The following is a 20,355-nucleotide window of genomic DNA, read 5'->3' on the forward strand; positions in this document are numbered from 1 at the left end:
GGAGGGAGGGGGCTCGGGGGGGGCGGAGCCGCCAGCCGCTCCGACTGTCGCTGAAGGGGGGGATGATGAGAATGTTGGGTTGAAGACCTCAAGGGAGCCACGAGAGTCGCGGGGTAGAGAAGGCAGGATGGAGGACTTATAGGCATAGCCGTAGCGTTGATCATCATTGTCATCCATTCCTCCTGCCAGTATATATATACATTTTTAGAAGTCGGGTTAGAAGGGCGGAACAACCGCTCGAAATGTTTGGGAAATTTTGGTCGATATAAAATTACATAATTCTAATTTATAGATAAATTTAATAAAATTGAAAAATATTTACTGTAAATATAAGTATATAAGCTATAAATTAAATATTATAAAAGATTAAAATTAGTTAAATTTTTTAAGCTCTTTTTTACTAAAATTAAATCAAATATCATAATCATTTCTTCCTTTGCAAAGCATCAGATAAATATGATTTGAAAAATAGGACAAACGTAAAACAAAATAAATTTCTAACATAATTTATCATTTTATTTTCAATTATGACTATCATTTTGACATATCTGTGAGCTTTATCCTTCAATAGCAACCCTCTGAGTAGATCCCTATCATTTCGCCCAAACCTCACATTTATCTTCTTCTTCCCCTATAATTGACCTTTATAGATCTATATCTCAATTATTGCCTTTTTAATCATTGTCAATTATCATTCTTGTGATATAATATAGTTTTCTTTTGACTAGCACCACTGCATCACATCCTACCTAGTTCAAGTGTATCTTTATCAACTCATTTTTGAATTAATATCATAAAAAATCTTTCCTATTTTAAGTAAACACTTATTTCTTATAAAAGATATTAAAGCCTTTGCAGAGACTATTGTGTAGTTACACTATCAATCATCCTATAATTAGATCATATGGATGTTGATGCGAAACCATTTAAGTAGATTGCAGTCAAAATCTAACCCATCAGTTGTCTTCTTTGGCCTCGTGCTTTGAGAAATCCATAATATGCAATAATATGATCTAACTATATACATCAATTAAAAATAAAATTGCACATTGAGCCTACTTGAATTATTCTTGTGCCAGTATTTAATAATATAAAATTTTAAATACATTTTTATAATGTTTTATATAACTCAAAAATGGACTTTTGCCTCAAATGAAAAAAATATCCAATGAAAATTATATTTACTTATTTCAAAATATGTAGAATAACTAGGGTAAGAACATATTTAAAGTTATATGGTGAAAGTTTCCAAAATGTGAGAATCTCATAAATTTGGTAAGTTTTAGGCAATAAAAAGTTTAAAGAACACGCAAAATGGCAAAACTAACTAACTCAAAGTAGGCTATTGTTAGTGACAGTCTGAACTCTCACCCATCAAGGTATTATTCGATTTGGTCTGGTAGTCTTACAATTTTGTCTTGTTGGTGTAACTTCTCAGGAGGTCACCCATCCAAGAGTACTTTAGCACGAGCACTATTAATTTTGGAATTTTCAATGAAATTTCACCATTACACCAAAAGTGGCCTCCATGCTTAAAAGTTCAGAGTTTCACAATCTCTCTCACTTAAAGTACCTGACATCCACATCAATGTTTTATACCCAGAATCATCCACTAGCATCTAGGATTCTAAAGGTGACCCCTAAGTATTCAAGAGGGCTCCCACCATGTAGCACTTTGTCCTATATTGGTTTCAAGAGTTAGCACTCATGGCGTAGCACTTTGGTCTGTATGACACTTAGTTCCCATCTTTTCAATTGTTGTTATGATCTAATACTAACTATCTAAACTCTTATCCACTAAGGTATTGTCTGCTTTAGTCAAATGGCCTCACAGTTTTGCTCTGCTGATGTAACTTCCCAGCAGGTTACCTAACTTAGAAGTGCTTCATGACAAGCACGATTAACTTTGGAGTTTCCATTGAAATTTCACTGTTAGACCAAAAGGTGTTTCGGTGTTTAAGAGTATGCTTCAATCTACCTAAGGGGTTTCACACTCTTTTCCACTTAAGTTCATGATGTTTTCATTAGTGCTCTAACACCAAGTTAGTATGTTATGTTCCCAACTTATTATAATTTATTATCATATATGGGTTATATCTGGTCAGCTAGTGACTAATGGATGATTCTTGGTGCAGAAACTGACAAGGACGTCAGTTACTTAAATGGGGGAGATTGTGAAACTCCTTAAATAGATTGAAACAAAACTTAAAAATTGAGCTGCCTTTGGTGTAATTGAATTTCATTAGAATCTCCAAAGTTAAGTGTCCTCATGCTCAGTCACTCCAAAAATGGGTAATGTCTGGGAAGTTACACCAACGGTGCCAAATCGTGAGGCCACTTGGCCGAAGTGGATTGTGCCTTAATGGGTGAGAGTTCTAGATCTTTTTAATCCTTAACACTTATTTTTAAGTGCCGGCCAAAAATAACAAGTTTAGGATCTTTTACAATTCAACTTCTCTAACTAAATATGCTTTTACTTGCTATCAAGCTGGAATTTTTGCTCTTAACATCAACTACCTTATCAAAACTTATATGCCTACTTGACTAATGTACCTAATGCCCTCTAGAATAGTTTAAATTATTTTCTTTTAGCTTTTCAACTAACAATGATAACTCACTAATGTTAAAAGATGTAAATGTTAATTTCAACTGATCTTTTTAGACTTGTAGAAATTTGTGATATTTTTCTAATGACCTTACATAATAAGAGTGTAAGAGTGTTAAGGATTAAAAAGATCCTAAAAGAAAAAGAAAAAGAAGAAATAAAGAAAAATAGTGAGGAGAAGCCTAATAAAAAAATTAGTTTTACTTGAATCTTCATAAAGTAAAAGACCTAGATACAATCCTAAACTTGTTTTTATTCCAAAAAGTATTAGCAAATTTTTTACAAATAGAGTGTTTAAATTATGATTTTATACTTTCTAGGAATCCCAAGTTTGACAAATTATAATTATTTTTGAAGTAGATAAAAAATCAGGATTCCTAAGTTAAATACTAAATATGCTTATACCCAAGTTCAAGCTTCCAAGCTCGATCCACTAGAATTTCTCCTAAGGTGCACTATGACATTCCTAAGGCAAAATTATAGGAAATCTTGAAGAAACCCACTACCTCAACTCAACAAAATTAGTTTTTAAAGTTGTAGTGTTATTTGAGGACAAGTAACGTTTAAGTTTGAGGGATTTTGACATGTCTTTCAACATGTTAATTTTCTTTGTTTGTTACACTTATTTTTTGATGAAACTGTATTTTAAAGAAGGGTATTCTTGTGTTTTTATTATAGGTATAAAATGTAGGACATATTGAAAATGAGCAAAAAAAGAATTGAATGGAGCATATTGGAACCATCAAGCTTGACGCCTAGGCGCCAGACTTTGGGCACAAAGGCATTCCATCCAAGCACCTTGGCTCCAGCATTTTGGCCCCTAGGCGTTAGAACAAGTGCAACAAACCGAGAGGCCGACGCCTAGGCGCGAAATTCTGGGTGTCAAGGCGCGACACCATGACTTGGGGAGTTATGTGGTGGTTTTAAGAAGTTCAAAAAAAGATTTTTAGGAGGTCGAAGCATTCTAAAAAAAGAGGAGAAGTGGAAAGAAGCCAAGGAGTCCCAAAGAGATATATGGTTTGTAAATTTTCACTTTTCTTGAGAGATTGACGAGGGGGTTAGAGAGAAATCTGTGAGGGAAGCATTGTAACATTACATGGAGGACTTGGATTCATTGTTTGAGAAACGTTTCAACTCTTTTCAAAGGAGAGAAACTAAGTATCGTGTTTCCCTTTATCTTGGACTTGTTGTAAACACATATTTAGTGTATTTGTTTTGTTAAATGATGATGATTTCTATTTATAATCTTCATGTTTTGTGAGTAGATTTTCATTTACATTTCTCTTGTGATAAATAGGTAGGATTTATAGGATGTGTTGAATTCTTTTAGAATTAGATTTTAATACTAATTTGATGGTCTTTCCTTCTATGCTTCATTTACTTTTTGTACTGATCATATGAATTGTCAAAATTTGTTGTGAACCCATAAGACTCAGAAGAGATTTGGCATGAACAACTAGAGAGATCACATTGAACTAATGGGTGAAGGAAAAGTACTCCATAAGGCAATGCAAATAGATAGAAAGATAGGTTTTGATGGGTATAACTTGTAGGTTTCTAGGGTGAAAGGCAAAACACTTACCAAGCTACTCGAAAGACAGTAAACAAGATATATACTCCTTTTTGTCAGTAGCTACAATAGAAATTCTTGGTATTTGATCTTACAAACCATATGCAATCACAAGAGAAAGGTAGTTTTCATATCTTAAAATTCACCAAACCAATTGATATAGATAGGATTAGCTTTAAACTTAGTGTTGTAGTTTATGAGTGATTGTTAGAAAAACCATTGCAATTTGCATTCCAAACTAAGACCATAATGTAGTAGGCTAAAAATTTACATAAGGTACTCGTTACCTCCTTCCCCGTGGGATCGATAATCTAGACTCAGTAGATTCATACATTATTGAAATGATACGTATACTTGCGTGAGAAATCCCGGTGAGTAATTGTAGCAATATTTGCTTAGATCACTCAAAGTGACCAACCATTAGAGTTAGTGCTCACATTTTCCCCCTCATCTTGCATAAAAACTCATGTAAGTAGGGAGCCCTTATGCTTCTTCTGGAGAGGGGGAGGGGCAAGCCACTCAGATTAGTTACAGAAGCTTTCCCCTTATGGTGTGCTTCGCTTGTGACCAACTGGCTCAGACTCAGACTCATGTTTACTTGGGCCAACTAGAGAAAGGTGATTGACTTTGTCCCTCACAAACAATTTGATAAAGTTCAAAGTGGTTGACCGAAGGACGACATATCTTACTTCCTATCTTTCTGCCAAAGCCTCCCCCTTGGCACCGTTCGAATCCACTCAGCTTGATGTCTTCTCAGCCTCTTGGTGTTGCGCACGTGAGGGACCTACAACAGAAAAAGAGCTTTTCGTGAGCATCACAAAAGTTTTCCTCCCGATAAGGATTGGCTCATCATTAGCGATCCTTTAAAAAATAATAGAAGGCTCAAACAATGAGAAATCATTTTTGTATCTTCAAGATCTTTGCAGGCGCAAACCACCAGAAGATTCTTTTGGCTCTCCATCGCAACAGCTTTGACGTAGGCTGACTCAACACATTTAGCTACTCGGGCTTTCTTTTTTGTGGTTATGGCGGCAACCGCTGCCTCTCCCTTAGATTCCCAAGCGTCAGAGGACGCCCATTCCTCCTCCATCATTCGTATGAAGGCATCCAGTTGCAACACTGGATTGACAATTGCCAGATCAAGATGTTGGTGGACTGAAAGTTGTTCCCTTCGACCCTGCTTGCTTCCACATGCAAGTAGTTCGACGCCTTTTTCTTCGAATTGATAAGTGGGTTGTCGGACGGAACGTTCTAGATATACAAGTCGTAGGGAGAATAACCAGCGCATAAATAAATTTTCTAGTCCTTCACTTTATTTTTCAGCCCTACTCGTTGCAACTTGCTAAGGGAGGCAAACTGAACATAATAATCCAAACTGACCTAGAACGAGAATATATATGTGAAGAGCTCCGTCGACTAGAGAATTTCAGACCAGTGGTAAAAAAAATGATGAAGGTCATGATGTCAGCAATATAATTCAGTAGAATTTGAGCATAAAAGACTATAATGATATAAAATTGCCCACAGCTCACAACAAAAAGAAAGCCTTAAATTAAAGCAGAATTGATCCTAGTAAAAGAAGGTTAGTGCTGTACGGAGTGGTCACTCAGGTGTTCTCACCAGCGACCCAAAACTTGATGTTAGGATCGAAGTCGCAAGTCTCCTGCAGTCGATCCAGCTCCCCATGAGTCATCGTCGATCAGTCAGCTACAATGATCCACCCGAAGGCTTTTAGAGAGTACATTGGAGCTATCAAAGTAGAGCACAAAAAGCAAAAAGCCGAAGAAACCGGGAGAAACAAAGAGAAGAAGACAATAAAAAGAGCTGCGACATACATCCCCTCACTCTTATATATAGGTAACGAAAGAAATAGAACCGTCACACATGGTAAAAAATCAAATTATATAATAATTTCAAAAACACGTTGACAGAAAGATCAAATCAAAAAAGGAACGGAGACAAAAAAAATAGAAATTATTTCAATAAAAAGCATTGCGAATTACAAAAATGCTGGTGAAATAGTTTGAGAGAAAATATTTTACAAGAAGATCATTCGTCGATTCAGCCAACACAAACCTATATCGAAGTAGCCTTTTATTCAAAACTTATCCCCCATTCATGAGTATAACCATCCGCGCCAATGCCAGCAAGGTCAAAGCCCGCTGAGTCAAGAAAGATGATCGAATGAACTGAATTCGGGCCATTCAAAGATATATCCAAGCCAAACTGCATGAAAAAGTCGACTCGGGGGAATTCTTAGCCCCTTAACATCTCCTATTATATTGAAGACAATTAAAAACTCACTCATCTTTAACACACCAAGATTAACTCAGTCAATTGAATTTGTATTGACGACCCAAGACCATTCAACCTCAGCTAACCGACGACGCCGACTAAGCCTTAGCAGACCTAATCAGCCCTGTCGAGCTGAAGCCAAACAAATTCAGTGGACCAAGCCAAATAGCAACTAAACAATAGACTCATACCTACAAAATACGAAGAATACCCTGTACGCCCCCATTAAAGTAGAGGCACAAAAGTAACATCATCATATCATACTTTCTCTCTCATATAAATAGGGAGATCATTTGATGAACAAGGGATAGCCAAAATTACACAAAGGTCAGGAAGCTTCAACGCGATTAATGTAATTTACTATTTATTACTGTTCACTATTTTTTCTATTTTTTTTTCTCTCTCTCCTTTATTAATTTTTATTCTTTGGAGTGTGATTCACAGACAAATGAGGTTTTAACAATACTCGTGCATAAGTTTGTGATACACTAAGATGGTTTTAATAAACATCAAATTTTGGATGTTAGATATGTAAATACACAAGAATTATGTGATATGCATGTAAAGTTTCCTTCAATTTAAATGTGATCCGTGATATGTATTGGGGATCAATCATCTAATAAATTTTATATTAAGAATGACACATGTCGGTGTCAGATGTTTTGGACAAATTCATAGATTCCAATAAGTCCCATCTATTTAACCATCAGTATCTAAACTCTTTTTTTTTACACTAATACCACCCAAATCTTTCATATCACTATTTTAATTTAAAAAAATCAAATGCAGATAAGGTAGTATATATGGCAAAATTAAAATTTGTGTTAGATATGTAAATACGTAAGTTAAGAGGTATGCATCTTCCTATTTTCTTGGCTTTGCTCGGTTCGAATGCCGAAAAATGCAAAAAAAAAAAAAATAATGATAATAAATAAACGGTGCATTTAGCTTAAAATATCTAAAATAAATCTATCAACCACTTGTTTTTTTCTTGCTATTTTGGTGTCCCTGGAGATACTTATAAGCATTATTCTTTAAAATATCTCACTTTCATGAAGTTAAAGCTCCAACTAAGCTAATAAAAATCTTAATTTTCTTCTGTGGCGCAGACTCATCCACATCGACGAACTTAGATGCTTAATATCCTCGTCCTCACATAAAAACAAAACTCAGAAAAACAAAATTTTTGAAATACATTTTAGCAACAACTTCAAAAAAAATTGTAACCAATGCTTGTTTAGCAAATAGCAAATTTTTCGAGCGCATTTGCAGTCTTGATATGCTATCCTCAAGCTCTTAATATCTTGAGGTGAATACCCACCATCCAAAATTGGTTTTTTTTTCTTTTTTTTGCCTCTTAGTCCTAAATTTACGAATTAGAATAAGTATCTTAGAGTAAAACGATTATCAATATAGAAGTTTCGCAGAGAGGAATTGACACAAGCAGAAGAATATATATAGATATATGCGAAGCTGAAGAACGACTTCGAACGATATGGAGGAGCGAGAAAGAGAGAAAAAACGGAGCTGTTCCTGCAGCCAGAAGACTTACCTCGAAAGAGATTAGTCTTTCCTTGTTGATTAAAGTCGCTTGCGGCCACTTGGTCCTTACTGTTTTGGCTTCTGGAATTAAGAGTTGGAAGAGGGGGGAGAGAGAGAGAGGTGGGGAGTGTTGGAAAACGAGAGAGACAGGTGACAAAAAATGAGGAGAGGGTTTATTACTTATTTGAGAGGGGATGTGGGACTTCTATAGCGGAGGGAGACAAGGCCACATGGAGAGCCACGAGTAGCAAGGCAGCCATTGGTCGCGCCTACTTCGTTGGCGCGACTCTCCCTCCCTTAATCGTCTCATTATCCAAATAGATATAATGTCCTTTGTAAGAATTTTTGCATGACTGCGTTTAAATTTTTTGAGGAACCATGATTGAAATGTTAAGTTTTTTAGAATCATAAATTTGAATTATATATTTCATTATTTATCATTTATCATTGTAAAAAATTAACGGTATAAAAATTTTTTTTTTGAAGTATCGCTACAAGAATACCTTCTGGTATTTTGCCAGCTGAATTTGATTGATCCGTTATTTTCCCGTCCGTTTTCTCTTTTTAAACCTACAAAATCATCTTCCCCTTCATCACTACTACTGGTACAGGAAAAAAACTCTAAAACCGATGACAAAACCAATGACCTATGCTTGCATTGCGAAAAAAAGTTTCATTTTCCAATGGTGCAGCGAAAGTTTTTGATCTGGGATGCTTGCGATGGCTTAACAATAGGGTATGTTGTCGCTTAAAAACAGTAAAATTTGTTTTTATGGTGTTAATCATTACTACGCCTTATGTTATCGGTTAAAAGAAATTGTTAACCAATGACCCTATTGTGTCTGTTATTTATGATCCCGCCACTAAGCAGGGTGGTAACTGATGCACTTTTTTTAATATGTTATGTTTTTCTCCATAGGTAATAATGTAAATTACCGACAGTCTAGTAACGATTTATGTTTGGGTTATTTGTGATGATATAACTACAGAATTTCTGTCACTTATAAATAATAACATTTTTGCTTGCGGTTTTTATTATTACCGACGCAATAATTCGTCAGTTAGAAACGTATACTAACAGACTAACATTTGTTGTCATTTATCTTTGAACCACCATTTGTCGGGTATTAACCGATGCATTTTTGTAATATGCGAAGAAAATTATCTTCAATAATAGTATCAAGAACCGACAGATTTTGAGTCGTGTATATGCCATAAAAAATAATCCATTATACTGCCAAAATATGCCACCCCCCCGCCCCCCCTCCGGCCTTAATCCCCTCCTTCCTCTCTCCTCTCTACCCGAAACCCTCTTCTCCCCCTAAAACCCTCACATGTCCCTCCACCCCCTCTCTGTTTCGTCCAAACCAACACCTTCGTCATCGAACCCTCGTGATACAATCGTTAGAAGCTAGTTGAGAACACAACGACATGAACACAATTTAGAGTGACTGAATACTCCCATTTTTCTCCTCCTTCCCCTCTTCTACCCGAAAATATCGAGGAAAATAACTCATTTTCATTTATTTTTTTATTTTCAAATATTTTTGAAAAATGTGTTTAAGGTTAACGGTTTAGCAATCAGAACCAAATATTTTTCTATTTTTGTTGGATTACATCAGTAATTGGATATATGCCCACACATTTTTGCTTTAGTTATGGATGCTCTTACTAGACATTTACAGGAGCTTTACTTTAATGTATGATTTTCACTTGTGATATCCTTCCTGTGGATAAGACTAGGGAAAAAAAGTTTAGGAAAAGTAAAGCATTTAAGCGTGCCATGATCAAACCATTGTGAATTTCATAAAAATTAAAAATATGGGTTGGGTTTTATCATGACTTTTTATATTTGAGTAAGAATTTGAAAAATAGATAAAAGAGGGTGCTTGATTTGTAAATAGAAATGTTTTGGGTGTCCTGTTTGTAATCACCCCAAAATTTAAATTATGGGGTCTTCATTGGAGTCTAGATTCTTCACTTGAGTATATTTAGAACTAAATATGTGATATTTAATTTAGTAATAGTAGCTCTAGGGACGAAGTTGTAACTATGGGTGATCAAATCATTAAAAGGTGTGAACGTTTTAGATATCTCATGCCTCTCATTCAATTTTTAAGTGATATAGATGGTGATTTGATTAGCAGATTTCAAGTTGGTTGGTTGAAGTGGAGGAATGCATCCAGCATATTGTGTGACAGAAAATATTACGTGAGACCTGTAATGTTCTAGGCGTAGAATGTTGGGCTTTAGAATAAAGGGGCTATTCAGTTGAAAGCATGGTTTAATTTGAATGTGTTTTAATAAATCCCGCAAATCCAGAATTATCAAATCTGAGGTGCGAGCCAAATCCAAAATATGATTTAGTTTGAAAAATGATAATCACTCAGAAAATTATTCTATATTTGACTTGCACATAAAACTCGAATTAAAATAAACACGTTGAGGTACGAGCCAAAATTTTGGATCAAATTTATTTGAAATTTATATCATCTCAGCACAAAGTCGGATTGTTTAACATCTTAGTAATGCTAGTTATGTTGAAGATCCTTACATGGTTGAATTTTGACTTGTAATTGATTAAAACGTCTCCCTCTCATAGTGTATGCTACTATAATTATACCACCCTCTCACAAATAAATTTGTTTTATATTTTGTCTCCAAAATAATCATAAACTTAAGAATCCTCACACCCTCAATTTTTAACTAGAATAATTACATACCTTTAAACAGATTCTGAGAATGAACTATTTTTCATATGATATAAGAGTTTTTATTTATTCCTCCAATGGGATATCTAATTTCAATTTTGACAATGAAAATTTGAATTCTCTTACATCATATGAAACATTTCCTTCTCAAAATTTGTTTAGAGGTGTGAAAGCATTCTAGCAAGAGACATTGTTGAGATGAGAACACTTCAGTGGATCATTGACTTTACATTTGTAGAGGAAAAGTGAAAGAAATATACTTGTGAAATAGTTGGTGTAGTGATGCGTAGAAAAAAAAATGCTTGAATCCCTTTCTATTTTGCACATTTTTATGGATGAAATTGCATTTTAAAAAAATGTATTTTTATATTTTTCTTATAAGTACAACATGTCATAGAAGTAGAGCAAAGTGGAGAAGAAATGAAACAAGTTGGAGTTAACTTGGAGCTAAGGAGGACACAAGTGATCGACGTCTTGATACCAGATTTCTTGGGCGCCTAGGCGCCAATTCTAAACCTTGGAACCCGAGAGGCTGGTGCTCAGTGTGTGCCTAGGTGCCAGTTCACTAGTGCTATGGCACTGTATTTATTGGGCACCTAGGCTCTCATACCAAAACACACAATCATAGAGAATGACGCTTAGGCTCCAGAAACTGCCTGAGTAGTTTTCAGTGGTTCTTCTACACAATGTAGGCAATTATTCAACTTGATAAAAAAGTTCTTTAGGGAAGGAGTCTTTTGGTGATGAAGAAGGTAAGGTTCGCAGTAGGAGGAATAAGATAGGTTTTCTTGAGCATTATTTGAGGAATTTGAGTTGAATTGTAAGAAGAGTGTTCAGAATAGCATCAAGGGAGCAGGAGCTCCTTGGAGGAACATTCTCAAAGCTTTGTGAGGAGATAAAAAATTGTTTATTGTGTAATTTTTATTATTATATTTCTATAAACACAAGCACTAGTGGATTTTCTTGTTTTAAATGATGCTTTATGACGTGCTTCATTTTTTCTATGTAGATCCATTTTTTTTATTTTTCCTTTTAATGGTTGAGTAGGTTGTGTAGGAGCTCAAAGTTTTTCAAAAATTATTTTCTAATCTTGAATGTGATGGATAACCTTCTAAATTTCATTTAGTTTTCACTTTTGTCAAGTGATTAGTCAAAATGTGTTCGGTTCCATAATAACTTGGGAGAGCTATGATAAGACAACTAGGTTATTCACATTGATATATAGGGTATGGTGCAAGTACTCTATAGGGAGATGCAAATGTTAAGGATATAATCTGTGATTGATTCAAGTTGGGGTTTAAGGAATTAAACTACTTTAACCAAACTTCTTTATGCACTCAAGCGAGGGTAAAGAAGAGAATTTATCCTATTAGCCACATTCACAATTGACGATTTACATTTTCTATAGTAACACTTAAACTATTGTAAGGGAAGGTTACTTATAACTTGATAATCACCAAACCAATTAGGAAAAGTAATATTTCTTGTGAAGTTAACCTTCAAACTAGAATGTAATTCAGCAAATTCAGCAGGAGTAGTTTGTAGAACCTTTACTTAATTTCAATTCCAGGCTAAGATATAAATATTTTAGGTTAGAACTTTTTTTAAGTTTGATTCCCTCATTCCCTGTAGGATTGATATTATAGAATAAAAAATTTGATATTGCTAATATAACATGTACACTTGCTTGGGACCTCTGCACTAGGAATTAGGGTTGGGTTACAATTTTTTGGCATGGTTGAAGGGGAGCGATGGTGTAGTCAACTTAGAAGAATTTTAGTTGAATCTTTTAGGTCTAGACTTGAAAATCTATATTATTAGTCTTTGTGTGTGATTGGTTGTTTGTTTGAAATAGAAGAATTTTAAAAATATTTTTGTATGTTTGTTTAGTGTGTTTGTGTGAAACCTACTAGTTCAATCTTTAGTCACTAAATACGTAGTTCAGGATCTACATAACTTGAACCCTAAAATTCAGAACTAGAGAGAACTATTAGGATAATTAGAAAAAATAAAAGACTAACTATAGAAGAAATGAAAAATAATCAACAAATCAATTTAGATATCTAGGAATCAATTATGATCGTCATAACATGCGTAGATCTTTTAGGAATTACGCTAATGCTACGGTAGATGAAATTCACTTATGTATTCAAACCCCTACTATAGAAGCTAACACATTTGAACTTAAACCTTTTATCAACCAAATTGAGTAGAATAATTAATTTGGGGGAACCCCGTCTGAGGATCCAAATTTATATTTAACAAGTTTTTTATAAATTTGCGCTACATTTTGCTATAATGACATGTCCAATGATGTTGTGAGGCTAAGGATTTTTCTTTTTTCTTGATGGATAAAGAGAAAATGAGATTGAGCTCATTAGCACCTGGATCAATCAGGACATGGGGTGACTTAGCCTAAGAATTCATTACCAACTATTTTTCACCTTAAAAAACAACTAAACTGTAGAATGATATTACTTCATTTTTAACACGAAGGTGAGTCAATATATGAAGAAATTCTTAGGAAGTGCCCACATTATGCACTGTCCGATTGGTCGATTATTCAGACTTTTTATAATGATTTAGTTTAGATCAATTATTGATGCTGTTGTAGGTGCTCGCTCATGTTAAAACCATTTAAAAAGCTTTATTCTCTGATTGAGGAGATGAACACTAACAATTTCTAATGGTCTTTTGAGAGAGTAAAATTTAAGAAGGCAGCTAGCGTACATGCACAGATGTACTTTCAATTCTAACTTCTCAGGAAGCAGTCATATCCAGGAAGCTGGACCAATTTGGAATTAATCCAGCTAGTGTACATGTTTTAAGATGCATTTAATTGATTATTTTTAAAGTAGACATTTTTGAGAGAATTGTGAAGTCAAAATACTAAAGTCGGAATTAAATGAGGAAAAAAAAATAGAGTCTGTAGATGAATTTGCTCTACTGATATACGAGATTTCATAAATTATTTGGGAGAGGTTTAAAATTCTAGATTTAATAGAAAATAGTAAATCTCTTTTACCTTTTTTTCAGGAACCCCCTGAACTTGAGATGAAGGTACTTCTCAATTACCTAAAATATGCTTACTTGGGGAAGACACTCATGTTGCCAGTTATCATATCTTCAGATTCGTATCATTTGCAAGAGAAGAAATTAAAGGATATTCTTAGAAATTATATAAAAGTTTTTAGATTGACCTTATCAAATATATAAGGGAATAGTTTTTCTATATGTATGCATCAGATTATGATGGAAGATAATCATAAACCATGGGCAGATCCTCAAAGGGAATTAAACTCAATTATGAAAGAAGTAGTTAAAAGGAAATATTGAAATGGCTTGATGTAGTTATTATCTATCCTATATTAGATTGTGCATGGGTTAGCCTTATTCACTGTGTTCCTAATAAAGGAGGAGTGACAGTGTCTGTAAATGAACAAAATGAATTAATTCCCACTAAAATTATCACTAGGTGGCTTATACGTATATATTATAGGAAATTAAATTTTGACACTAGGAAATATCACTTTCCTTTACCTTTTTTGGATCAGATGTTAGATAGGCTAGCTGACTATCCATATTTTTAATTTTCAGATGGATATTCTGGGTATCATTAGATATCTATTACTTTTGAGGATCAAGAAAAGACAACGTTCACAAGTCCTTATGAGACTTTTACTTTTTAAAGAACACCCTTTGGGTTATGCAATGCACATACTATGTTTCGACGGTGTATGATGTTCATTTTCTGTGACCTAATTGAGAAGGGAATAAAAGTTTTTATGAAAAAAATGTTGGTATCAATTTTTGGTGTCACGAGTGTAGGGTGTCCACCTGCATGACTTGGGATAGTCTACGATCCATCTATAACATATGGTAGTTCAGACACCCACCCGAGACCTTTCAGCATGTGTTAAGGGTCACGTAGCCTAGGTCATGTTGTTAGGCTTTCGGTTTTGCTTAGGCGAAGACCGATCAACATTTTGCATGTCAGATGACTCTGATCGGGCCAACAAATATTATTCATCGCATTGCATATGAAACTAGCTTGAATTGGCTCGAACGTCAGTGAAGTTGTCCATATGACCCTGGATGACAAAACAGACAACGTGAGTGCAACTGGAACATCAATTTCCCTTAGGGAGAATGCTCGTTTTGTTACAGCTTTGCGAGCGAGCTAAAAATGCATGAATTATCATTTTTTGCATGATCATAAAAAAAGTGGTATGAACGATCCCTGATGACAAAACGGACCTCATGAGTGCGCCTGAAATATCGATTATACTTAGAGGGGATGTTCACTTCACTGCGAAGATGTTTATGGGCAAAAAATACGTGAAGGATAATAATAATAATAATAATATTATTGTTATAATAATAAGATATAAAATAAAAAAAAGGTTATCATATTTTCTATCCTATCTCACGCAACTGCCTCTCTCTCTCCATTTTCCTTATCTTCTGTAGTTGCTTCCCTCGAGCCCCCTCCTAGTTTTTGGGAGAAGAAGCACGAGGTGGCTCGAGATCCTTCCTCTTTTCGCTGACACCTTCGTCAGAGCCCTCCTCCTTGCCGGCAGAATGAGCAACCAGCTATCCGACCCTCCAACCGGTTGCACCAGCAAAACCCGCGACAACCACTTCTTTCCTTCAACTGATGCTTGCGCCGCCTCCCTCTTAGCAGATTAAGCCGCCTCCTTCTCAGCAGATGAAGCCGCCGATGAGCCATGCAGACCTCCTCCAACCTCTGTTTGAGTTCGTCGACTCCCTCTTCCAGGCGCCTGACAGAACTGCTGGCTCTTCTCCTTCTTCCTTGGCTGGAATCTCTCCTCAGCTTCTCCTCCCACTAGTGAAGTCTTCTCCAACATGCAAACCTCCCACTGGCGAAGTATTCTCCAATGTGCAGACCTCCCACTAGCATCCTATAGCCGGCTTTCACTTCACATACGAAAATTAAGGTGGAGTTTAAACCTCTCACCTTGCAATTTTTCTTGCATGCCACCGATGAGCTACTCCACCTCATCGTCCCTCACTCCCCAGTGGTTTGAATGTCTCATCAGAGTGATTTACCGCCTACAGGCAGTGACAGTACCGCTGCTTCTACATCGAGGAAAAATTCTCCACCGATGCTTCTTCCCACCGGCATCCTCGTGAGTTCCCCTCTTCCACCATCATCGAGTTACCCCTTATTGAAGGAACATTTTGATTTCATATTTTTACATGTTTAATTATTTATTTTGGGTATTTAACATATCTCAATAGCTCCTGCTCTTTTATGTATTTCATTATAAGGTATGTCAGTGTATGGATTTAACATCGGTAGCTTGTAGCAAGCAAAGAGAACTTGTCCACAACCATCACAGTGGTGAGATTTCTATGAAACTCCTAACCAGCCTTAGGATTAGTGGTATCTAGGCATGTTTTTCAATCACCCACACGAGGTGCGTGTGCCGGTGTGACGCTGACACGACAACATGCCTATGTGATGGATCATTGATTTTTTAGAGGGAGTCGTAGGGTAGGAATCACATGTGTTAGCCACTCCTAATCGAAGCCATGCATTTCCCCCGTTTTGTGAGCCTTAGGGCTTGATCCCCGTGGGTTGGTGATCCGACTTTTTTTGTTGTGATAGATTGTGTAAAATTTAATTAAATATAATCAATTAATATTCTAATTCTATGCAAGTATACGTATCGTTATCAAGTAATAATGGACTTTCTATTTAAGCCCCAAATATGGATCCCACAGGGAAGGTTTAAATTGGAAATGACAAATTTGCTAGGAAATTCACAGAAAGTCAATTGAAATCACTGTCACTAATTTCAATTGTTGAGATGTAATCAAAATTAAAATTTTAAACTATTATCAGATCAAATATGCAAAATTTAAAATAGTAAATATTAATCTATTAACTATGTTTATGCAACGGAGATACTTATGTGAAAAAAACATCCTTCCCACTACAATGAGGCTATGGTAAAATGAAATAAGATAAATGTTCATAATATGTCCCAAATAGGAGCAATTTTAATTCTACCCTAATACAATGCATTAAAAATCATTGGCTAATCTCAGTGTTTAGTCCCTAAATCTGTGGCTAGGCTTGGAGGATACCGGCTTCCACTCCAGAGCTCCCACTTCCCTGCATCTGAAGGCTAGCTCTCGCTTCAGTTTTTAAACACTAAGATTGAATTAAAGATTTTAGTTTGTCACCCTAAAGGTTCTCCAATTCGACACCCAATAAAGAATATTTCCCTATTTATTTGCACTTAATTCCATAAACGATGTTCTCCTTCATGGAATCAAATGTGATCCTTACTTTGTTGCAGAACTCATACTCCATTTCCCGGATCATATGTTTCACAACACATTTTAACAATTCAATTGGCGAGATTGAAAAGTAAATTAAGTTTGGAGTTGAAAAGTCATCATAATTTATTTTATAATTTAATATTGGCACATTCATATTATCTTTTCATTTCACCATATCTTAGAGTAGGGAGAAAGATAGAGGGAACTATTCAGACTTCATGAGAAAGAAATAACAAAACACAAATTTCATATATAAAAGAAAGTTCATACAACACTGATAAACAAACAATACTTATTTGAAAACTCTTTCTCAAAGCAAATCCTTTGTAGCCTTTCCTTAGAAATGCAGGAAGAAAATATCTCTCACTTTTCTCCTTCTCCAACACTCTTACAGAAAGTTTCACACTAAATCTCACCATAAAAACTCTAAATTATGAAAGCAAAATCACTAATTGACTCCAATATGGAAGTGGAATGGAATGATGTGGTGCAAAAAATGAAAGTAGAGGAGTGAAAAACATAGATGAGCGCTTTTTCTGATGAAATTCGACCACGAATAGAGCCCAAGGTCGGTTCTCCAAGACGTGCCACCAAAAACTCTTCAAAAAATCGTCCAAAGACATTGAACCTTCTAGAAACGGTGTCTGCACCGCCTTTGGCGCCGTCGGTGCTGGTCTGGCATCGTCGACACTGAGTAAAAAATCTCCGTGTTAATTTGTTCTATGCCGTCGACACTGCCCTCGGCGCTGCCGGCGCTGAGCAATTCTTCAAAAAATGTCATGTTGACTGTAAATTTCATCCTTTTTTGCTTTAAGCCCTAAAAATCAACAACTTGTAAGAAAAAATCAAAATACATTCCATTAAAGTGCAATATCATCAAAAATAGGTATAAAATATGAGTCTAAAAATGCATATATTTTTGGTGTATCAGTTGGACTCCCAATTTCACACTGCTTTGGCGGTCATAATCTCCCTTGGAGGGGTTAGATGAGTTAGATCTTAGAGGATGGGAAAAACTTTATAGCTAGTTCGTCATATAAGATCGTTGATGTTCGTAGAGCGGAAAAAGCTTTGTAGTTAGTTTACCCTACAAACGGTGGAGAGTTTCCACTACAAAAAATTGGAGGGAGAAGCCCTCCACGTTGCCATGCCAAAGCTGAAGGCAGCGATGTCGCGAATCCAAGAGCATCAACCTTAGGTTTCCCAGGTGAGGCCGCTAGCACAAACCTGATTAGCTATCTGCAGATTTGCTTGGATTGCACAACATTTTACATGGAGCATACGAGCGCTTCACTTTGCTCTGATCGGCCACCCAACCCAACAAGCACTTCACTTCTCTCCAACTGGCTGCCTCGGCTCAACGAGCACCTCACTTCGCTTTGACCGACCGCCCAGGCCCGATGAGCACTTCACTTTGCTTCAATTGACCGCCCTGACCCGACAAGCACCTTACTTCTCTCTAATCGGCCGCCCTGGCCCGAAGACCAACTCACTTCACTTCCATCGACAGCCTTGGCTCAGCGAGCAACTCACTTCGCTCTGAATGGCCACCTCGACCTAGCGATCATATCAGTTTGTTCGACCAGCTGCCCCAGCTCTATTGACCAATCACTTTGCTTCAATTTTCCAACCTTGCTCGGTCAACCGTGCACTTTGGTTCAACCGGCAACCACGATCCAGTCGGCCAATCACTTGCATGGTGCATGTTTTGCATGTGCATGTTTATGTTTTCCTGCTTGCATGTTGCACCATATGTGTTTGCATTTGCATTTGCACTTATATGATGCTCCCCAATGAGGATCACCACTGTCTCCAAGTAACTTCTTTCACGACACACCCATATTTTGGGCCTCTGCCTCTACAGCACGCCCACCCTTTCGGGTCACTGCCTCCACAACACACCTTCCTCGGGTAGTTATCTCCATGACACGCCCATCCATTTTGGTCACTGCCGCCTTAACACACCCTCTTTGGGGCGCTACCACCATTACACGCCCATCTCTTTTACTCAATGCCTTGTCGACACACCTTTTCACGACACACCCATTTGTTTGGGCCACTTCCTCCATGACACATCCATCTCTGGATCACTGCCGCTATGACACACCCATTTGTTAGAGCCGTTGACTCCATGGTATGCCCATCTTTTCCCGATTCACTACCTTCATGACACACTTGTTATGACACACTTCTCACTTCTGTCATTAAATATCTACACTTGTAATTGCATGTTTGCTTGGGCAGCGAGCTAGGCTTGTAGGAGAGTGACCCATGTCAGTTGCAATGCCTTAAAGAGCATTGCTTCTGTGTTGATCTCGGTGAGCAATACGAGCTAAGATATCATGATTGCTACGAGTATGACTGTGCTAAGGATCCAATGAATCTAACTTGTTTCACCCCTCTCGTGACGCCTTTTAGATCCTTCAGATCTTTAGGACGAGGCTGACATGGTGTCCCGTCAAAGTCATACAATACACAAACTTACCACGCAATTAGATACTAGATTAATGCATTTTCTTGGTAGATAGTGTGCTAAACTAGACATTAGGTTGCTACGTAGTCTTTTTGATGCATGACTATGTTGACCTCACTTTTGGTTGAGGTCTAGAAACTTCTTTAGTAACCTAGGTCTAGCCATAGGACTTTCCTATTGACTAGTCTTAGAAAATTAGAAAAGGTACCCCCACCATTAGAAATTCAAAACTTTTCTTTTCACTCAACTTGAAATTCCACATATTGATCTTAACCTCTAGTATTTAGTAGGTAAGAGATCATTATAAGAGAATTCAAGAAGAATCCCTATAGGATTACTTGGCTTTAGGATTGACCCTGGGTGTTGACTTGGAACTAGGGTACACTATATCTTCACAATACATTAATCCATGGTTCATTTAGAATGGATATCTATCCAATTCTATGTGAAATGCCTAACTTGGTCTTTTGCCCCGAGGCACCTCCAAATTACCTAACTACCCTTGGGACCCAAATTTGGCCAAAATTCCCAAATTTTGCCAAAATACCCAAAATTGATCAAAACTCATTTCAAACACTTTGAATACATCAAAATTTGCCAAAACTGACAAAAATGGCCAAATTACCAAAATGCCCCTCCATGACTTAAAAATCTAAAAATTCCAAAAATTCCAAAAAATTCCTAAAAATCCCAATAAATCTAAAATATTACCAATTTCATTTTACACCTTGTTCCAATTTGGTCAATTTTACCATCTTTGACAAAATCCCCAAATTAGCCCCAATATTGGCTAACATCCCAAATCTCAACAATTGAATGCCTTAGATCTCAAATTGGCATCCAATTT

At 36.3% G+C, this 20,355-nt stretch overlaps 1 protein-coding gene across 1 annotated transcript in view; it reads right to left on the minus strand.

Moving 5' to 3' along the window:
- The window catches only part of LOC110038237 (phototropin-1A), a 73,295-nt gene extending 64,976 nt beyond the window's left edge, over window positions 1-8,319 (minus strand). The window contains exons 1-2 of the mRNA XM_020743006.1: window positions 8,023-8,319; window positions 44-182 (exon numbers count right to left, since the gene is read on the minus strand). Coding sequence (XP_020598665.1) covers window positions 44-177 — 134 coding nt within the window. The 5' untranslated portion in view covers window positions 178-182; window positions 8,023-8,319. The remainder of the gene's footprint in view (window positions 1-43; window positions 183-8,022) is intronic.
- Window positions 8,320-20,355: the final 12,036 nt, after the last annotated feature.

Source organism: Phalaenopsis equestris, unplaced genomic scaffold, assembly GCF_001263595.1.
Source record: "Phalaenopsis equestris unplaced genomic scaffold, ASM126359v1 Scaffold232294, whole genome shotgun sequence".
NCBI classification, from domain to species: Eukaryota; Viridiplantae; Streptophyta; class Magnoliopsida; order Asparagales; family Orchidaceae; genus Phalaenopsis; species Phalaenopsis equestris.